Source organism: Orcinus orca, chromosome 14, assembly GCF_937001465.1.
Source record: "Orcinus orca chromosome 14, mOrcOrc1.1, whole genome shotgun sequence".
Classification (NCBI taxonomy): domain Eukaryota; kingdom Metazoa; phylum Chordata; class Mammalia; order Artiodactyla; family Delphinidae; genus Orcinus; species Orcinus orca.
In genome coordinates, this window is record NC_064572.1 from 6,504,676 (window position 1) to 6,512,076 (window position 7,401).

Consider the following 7,401-nt stretch of genomic DNA (forward strand, 5'->3'; position numbering starts at 1 on the left):
AGGGGAAAAGACGGCATTCTTGTAATCCCCTTTCCTGTCATAGTAACACTGATGCATTACACACAACAGGGGTGATTTCTGACCCTCACTCATTTATTGGTCAATAACTGGACGTCTACACTCTGTCAGATGCTACTGCTGGATATAAGACTGCTCCAGGCTCTAAAAAGTTCACAATCTAATAACTTCACAAGCAGCGGGAGAAAGTCTGCACTCCTAGAGAGGGTCTTCTTTCCACTTTGATATAAAAATCAAGATAACCTTTAGAAAAGCCAAAATCAGAGTCATGCAATATAAATTTTAAAGCCCACGCCCTTTATTGACTAGCTAGTGCTCCAAAAGCTCACTGACACACTTCATTTTATTTTATTCACATTAACAACAGATTTGGTTTTCTAAGTACAGATCCTAGATGGGCCATTGGCTACTTAATGCCCTGAGGCAAGTTACTTTACCTGCCTGACCATGGTTCGCTCACTGGGAAAACGAAGATAAACAGCTAGACCTCAAGACTATCATAAGGATTTGAGATAATTATGTAATGCACCAACACAGAGCCTGGCATTTAGCAGAGTGCAATAAATATAGCTAACATCATAATCACAGGATTCATAAACCAATAAAAAATTGATCACAAAAATCAAATTAGAAGTAATGGGGGGGTAGAGAAGAGACCTAAGACAGCTCTAAGAATCAATAGCTGACGGGAAGGAAAAAGTCAAGAAAACCACACAGATACAAAACCTCAGCAACAGCCAACTGGAGTCACCAGCCTATTACACTTCAACAGCAGTTGAGGGCAACAGCAGTGTTTTCATGGGATGCAACCATGATGGGTCTAAAGATGACATTAAGCCAGTTAAAGCAGATGAACCATTCAGGCCACGTGTTTAAGAAAAAGAAGGATAAGCACATAATTGACTTTGGAAAGACTTCTATCAAAAGTGATTCAGCATCACAAATTTAACATTTCACATGTCTACACTTTAATTAACTGCCAAATTCTATTCACAAGCTTGTGCTGTAAGGAAAGCATGTGCAAAGAAATCTCTTAAATTTCATAGCAATTTTTGCACTAAACACTGAAAAAGATGTTTTTTCAAGCAAATGAACTGCGAAATTTCAGTGTAGTGGCCTAAAACATCATCAGCTCCTTAACAGCTAAAACAAGATAAAGTCTTGGTTCCCAATAAATGTTATTATATCTGCCAAAGAAACAAACATGTGACATGGAGATCTCTTTTCACTCGAATTTTCTCCCTACATTTGGAAGGCAGTAAAAAGCAAAAAACATCTGTTCCTTCCTGCAGAGCTGACAACCCTCATTCTATGGTTTAAAAATAAAAGCTGTCCATGGAAGTTTAGAGATATAACTATCACCTGCTTCAAAGGCAGCTGGCAATTAATTGATCCAAAGACATGCAAATTAAGGCCAGAAAACAAATTCCCTGAGGACAATGCTAGGGTTCCCCAGGGCTCTAGTAATTTCCAAGACACCCATAAAATAGGAGAGGATGGTAAAGAACCAAATGTAAAGCCAAATGACAAGGAAACAGACAACAGCTGAGGAACAGAGGCCTGTGTCACCCTGGATTCACTCGACCACCGCAGGAAAGCTTCCATGAGAGATGTCTGGAGAAAACCTGCTTCACTCTGACCATCAATCACCCTGCATCCAGCCCAAGAAGGCCACACGTTCAACAATGAAAGGAATTCACCTTATTAATAACAGAAACTTGGAAATCTCCTAAGTGAAGGCCTTAAATTCTATAATATATTTTAACGTTTTTACTCCATATGACGTCTTACAGTGTTGAACACCCAAAAATGAGGAATAAGCAAGAACAGTCAGACTCAAATCAGTAGACTCAGCTCCTATTTTTGGCTCAGCCTCTGAATGAATCACAGTGTGACCTTGGAAAACTTTCACCTCTTTGTTTACCTCCATTTGCCCACCAGTTACAAGATTCGGTTAAACCTACCTTTTTTTTTTTTTTTAAGAAAGTGAGTGAGATAAATATATAGAAACTGCAACACAAATATCCACTGGTCACTGGCCAACTATAGCCAAGCATCACATATAAAGTAGGGAATGCCTCATATGTATCACTTATGTGTGGAATCTAAAATATGACACAAATGAACTTATCTACAAAACAGAAAGACTCACAGACATAGAGAACATGGTTCTCTGGTTGCCATGGGGGAGGGTGTTGGGGGAGGAATGGAGTGGGAGGTTGGGGTTAGCAGATGTAAGCTATCACAAATAAAATGGATAAATAACAAGGTCCTACTGTATAGCACAGGGAGCTCTATTCAATATCCTGTAATAAACCATAATGGAAAATAATATTAAAAGTAAAGAATGTATATATGTACATAACTGAGTCACCTTGCTGTACAGCAGAAATTAACATAACATTGAAAATCGACTGTACTTCAATAAAAATATATATATAAATAAATAAATAAATAAAGTGGGTGATGCCCATATTAAAGCAACTAACTCTGCACAGTAAAAAATCCTGCTTGGAGATGTCAACAAAAAAACCCAGGTACCTCTTGAACAGGAAACCTGTAAGAGTCCCAATTTCAAGTTTGGAAATACTTAGCAAATTTAAATGAAATGCTAGCTCCAAGAATACCCTTTTTTTTTTTTTCCTTAATGGAAACAAAACTTCAACCTATTTAGGGTCCTACGATCTTCAGGACTCTGACCAATTCTCCTATGAATTCCTGTCTCCTCATCCCTTGCCAGGAGGTAAGTCACTGCACACTTGATGCACCCAGAGTACTACATCTCTATGTGCACTTGTCAGTGAGGCTTGGAAAGGCAGAGACATGATTTAATGATCTTTATATCACCTAGCATCTAACACACTGCCTGGCATAACATGGCTGCCCCGTATACATAGATATATATATTTGTTAAATGAAGGAAATGAATATATTTGAAATTCTAAAGCAGAACAACCATTAATGGTAATGAATGATCATCTTAATTTTGGTGATATTTTCATTTCTAGAAAAATAATATATAAAATGAGTGTTACCTAAATAAGGAGAACATACTTAATTTCTTAACAACATTAAATTCACAAAAGTTAACTAAAGAACTTTCCGATCCTCTTCCTTCAAAATCAGTCTTTTGGACGTTTTTATGTTTCTTTTTTGTTTTGTTTTGTTTTATTTACAATTTATCTAACGGATATTGGACTATAAATATTCCTTTAACTTAACCTACGCGATATCGGGAACGGAGAAGTAAAAGGGACAGCAAGCATGTAAAATGAATCAAAGAGGCTACTCTGAAGTGTAAGAATCTATAAACGTAAAATAAAAGATAGCCCATGGATGAAATTTAAAATGTGGCCAATACAAGTAAGTACCAAACATGAACAGCATTTAGCTAACTAACAAGCATCCATGCTCTGGAGAAACATCATCTACTGTTTCATAGATACCCTATTTATTAAAGCCACAGAACCTAAGATTTTAAGCTTTTCAAATTACATTTGAAATTTTTAATCATTCAAATACTTATCACTACCTACCGGGACTTGCATGAATTCTCATTTTCCCCTGCTCCTTAAATTCTTACACTCAATTATTTCATTTAAAAATTAAGAGAAGTTAGTAAACATGAAACAAGCTGACACTCTACCAGCGGGCACTTAAGGAAAGGCGTGGGACCTACGCAAGGATAAACTCATCGCACTGCTCCACATTTTCCGCCGTGAGCCGACCGTTCAGCCGGCTTTGCCAAGTCCATACGGACGCTGGAAAGGTACCAGTAGTAGCGTCCCGGGTGCTTTTGGCCTGCTCACCATCACTGTCTCCAGGCTGGGCCATGAAACGAAATGTAAATGATGCCTAATATTCTAGATCACTATGCATTAATTTCCTGAAAGTATGCATCAGATTTGGTTGCGTCAGCAACCAGAAGTGACCACCTAAGTTCACTACGGCGTCCACGCCGATCGCTGAGAGAGAAACTACGTGTCACATGCGTGCACATGGGCGTGTACCTCAGAGCAGTCCTAGAATAGATGATGTGTCAGAGGACCGTGAACAATCCCGTTATTTTTAATGCTGTGGGAGGAGGAAGGAAAGAGAATGATGGCTTTGCAAACGGTGCCAAAAAAGGAGCCGATCTGCCTGGCGTGACCCGGGATATTTTGGAGAAGCGGACAGAACGGCCCTTGCTCCCGATGCCTTAGGACAGAAGCGCCTAAGCTGCTCCCTTTAAGACCCTGTGTACAAACGGAAACGTCTCCGAGGGGCAGGCGCCCTGGGCCCCGAGCCCGGCGCTCACCTGCGAACACGTCCTGAAGACCGCCCGCCCCGCGCTGCGCCAGGTGCGCCGAGACCCCCGCCCCGGGCGCTCGGCCCAGCTCCGCGGTCCAATCGGCCGAGCGGCTGCGGCCCGCGCGGGGTTTCCTGGCCGGGGCGGCGGCAGCGGCGGCGGGGACCGCGACGGCTCCGGACCCCCGGTCCAGGGAGGACTCCGGCCGTCTCTGGACCCGGGGGCTCTGGCTGGGGGACGGGGCCGGGGAGGGCCCGGGAGAGCTGAGCTGCCGGGTGGTGGTCCTGACGTAGCAGGGCGCCAGGAGCGGGCGGGCCCGGGAGCAGCGCGGGCTGCGCGCCGGGCTGCAGGGCGGGGAGGCGGCCGCGGAGACGCTGGGCCTCGGCGCGCCCTCCTCGCGCGTCGCCCCCGGCCTGCGCGGGGCCTCTCCCGCCGCCGGGCCCCACTCCGCCCCCGGAGAGCCTCTAGGCGCGTCCTCGAAAGCGTCCTCCTCGCCTTCCTCGTCCGTGTCCGCGGCCCCTCGCTCCCCGGGAGCCGACCCGGGAGACGGCAAGGCGGCGGCCGCGGGCTGTTCTGCAGCCGGGGGCCGGTCGGGGCGTGCGGACGGCGCCGCCTCGGCGCCTGGGCCCGGCGGGGGTCGGTCCAGGCCCGGCAGGGCCCCGGGCGGGGGGGCAGCGGAGGGGGGCGACGCCGGGGGCGACTCGGGGCTCAGGGACTGCTGCTGCTGCTGCATCTGCTGGAGACGGATCGCCTGCTGGATGTCCGAGAGCAAGTCCTCCTGCTCCGCGGCCGAGTGAAAGCTGTAGAGGTCTGTGTCTGAGCCCGAGCTAGTCCTTTGTCCATCCTGCACCCCCGCCGCAGTCTCCGAATCCTCGGCCACCGCCGGGCTCCCGACCCCGGCGGAGCCAGGGCCCCGGGGCCGCGTCACCTCGGAAGGGTCGGCACACTCCGTATCGGACAGGCCCGTCTCGTCGGCCGAGAGGCTGAGGTCCGGGATTTTGGTGACCAGGGAGTGGGCGCTGTCCAGCTCGCCGGCCTGCAGGGCCTGGGAGTCCAGCACATCCTCACGGGAGCCGCCAGCACCTCTGCCCTTGGACAGGGTCTTCCGAATGCGCAGGTTGGAAAAGACCGAGGCCCTGGGGTCCGACCGGCTCTTCTTCCTGCCCGGCTCCCCACCGCCGCCCCCCTTGCCGTGCCGGCCCGGCGCCTTCTTGCCCCCGCCCGCCTTCTTTGTGCCCTCGGCCTCGCGGAGCCCGGCGGCGTCCTCGCTGCCGCCGCCGCCGCCTCCGCCTCCGTGCGGGGCATCGCCCGCACTCCTCTTCGGCTTCGCGTCCTGGTTCCCCATGCTGCTGCCGCCGCCGCCGCCGTCGCCGCGGGCATTCAGGCCATGCCAGCTCCTCGGCCCGGCCGCGCTGGGATCCCGAGGATTCAGGCGGCGAGCGAGCTGCTGAGAAGAGGGAGGCCGGCCACGCACCTGCCGCGCTTCGCAGAACGCGCCGCGGCTGCGCCCGCCCGCGCGGGGCCGAACGCGCTCACGCAGCGCCGCCAATGGCCGCGCGGAACGCACAAGGCCCCGCCCCTGTTCGCTTTCAGCACCGCCCCCGGCCCTTCGGCCCCGCCCCCCACCGCTGAAGAGCCAGGAGCGCCTCTGGGTCTGAGGACCTCAGTATCCGCCACCGGAATCCAATGCCTGGTCCCTGCTGAAGGGCTTGGCAGCTGGAAGATCCACGCTGAACAAAAAAAGAAAAAATTTAAAGGGGAAAAAGGAAAGCCACATTCCAGTTTAGAGGTACGGTAATCTCAAGGCCACATACACTACCCCCTCCAACCTGCCTGCAGAAGCATGGCTCTTTAATAAATACTGGTCGAATGGATTGGTCTTTTCTTCAATAACTGATCATCTTAAACACCGTTAATGTGCTTGACATATGGTTTAGGAAAGGTTACTACACACAGTGCTGCTTTTATGTTCGTGCAGACCTTGCATCTCCATGAGAGAACATCAGCGGTCATCTCAAAATTTCATTTTTCAAACTTTTTTTTTTGACAAAATGGCGAGGTGGGGGGCGGGAATCAGAAAATACTGAGATTAGACTTCATTAAAATGCTAATCTCTAAATTTCTATGCGCTTACCATATAAACCAAATAGCATTTATATTCAAAAAGGGTGCATATACATTAACTCCCAGGAGGTCAAACTCATCAATATTTAACATGTGCCTATTGTTGCCGCCTACAAAAAAGAAAAAGACAAAAAAGAAACACCCTTGGCACAAACACAAGAAATCACATGTTATGCGGAAAACCACCACTCTCCCCAGACAAACTGTGTCCTTGCCTTGACTATAAAAGTTTGCAACAGTTCACTGTCTGGGGGAGAAAAAATTGCTGCCCCAAAATGTGTCTCTTTGGCATTAGGATTAAGTTAGGCTGATTATTTTTAAGAAACAGAAGACTAAGGAAGTCTTTCTTTTTACTTCCACTTAGCTGCCTAAAGAAGTCACATATTAGAGCTGAAAAGAGTTATCGTCAGAGATACCCGCCAGGAAAAGGCGCTGGGCCCAGAGATCTGATCCACTCTCCGCTGGTCCAGCAAATGCTCCTTTACAAAACAGTTCCTTTCCTACCTCCATATGAATTGCCTTCCTCCCCTTTGAAGTCCCAAACCATTACCCACAACATCCTCTGTTGCCTTTAACTGAAGACAGTATTTAAGGTGAGGGTTTTGGCCATTTTGGCCACGATTCTGTCTTCCTGGGTCTCTCCCATGTAGACATGTTATCAAACTTTTGTGTGATTTTCTCCTGCTAATCTGTCTCATGTCAATTTAATTCTTAGACAGCCAGAAGAACCTAGAAGGGTAGAGAAAAACTTCTTCCTCCCTGATAACTGTTACAGAGTTTCTTAATATTCTGCTTCAATATTAATATAAAAATTTTCCTCACTGTAAATCGTCATTATTTTAATTACTTAGGAAATTTAGTTACCTATATTTAAAAGAGATTTTTAAACATCATTGGTATCTAAAGAAGCTCCAAGCAGTAAATTAAAATAAGGGTTAAGTGGCATTAATCAATAACATTACAAATATTTA

The 7,401-nt window shown here is 47.5% G+C and overlaps 1 protein-coding gene across 1 annotated transcript in view; it reads right to left on the reverse strand.

The window, feature by feature from the left end:
* The window catches only part of FMN2 (formin 2), a 315,362-nt gene extending 309,531 nt beyond the window's left edge, over positions 1–5,831 (reverse strand). The window contains exon 1 of the mRNA XM_049696985.1: positions 4,316–5,831. Coding sequence (XP_049552942.1) covers positions 4,316–5,651 — 1,336 coding nt within the window. The 5' untranslated portion in view covers positions 5,652–5,831. The remainder of the gene's footprint in view (positions 1–4,315) is intronic.
* Between the last annotated feature and the right edge of the window lie 1,570 nt (positions 5,832–7,401).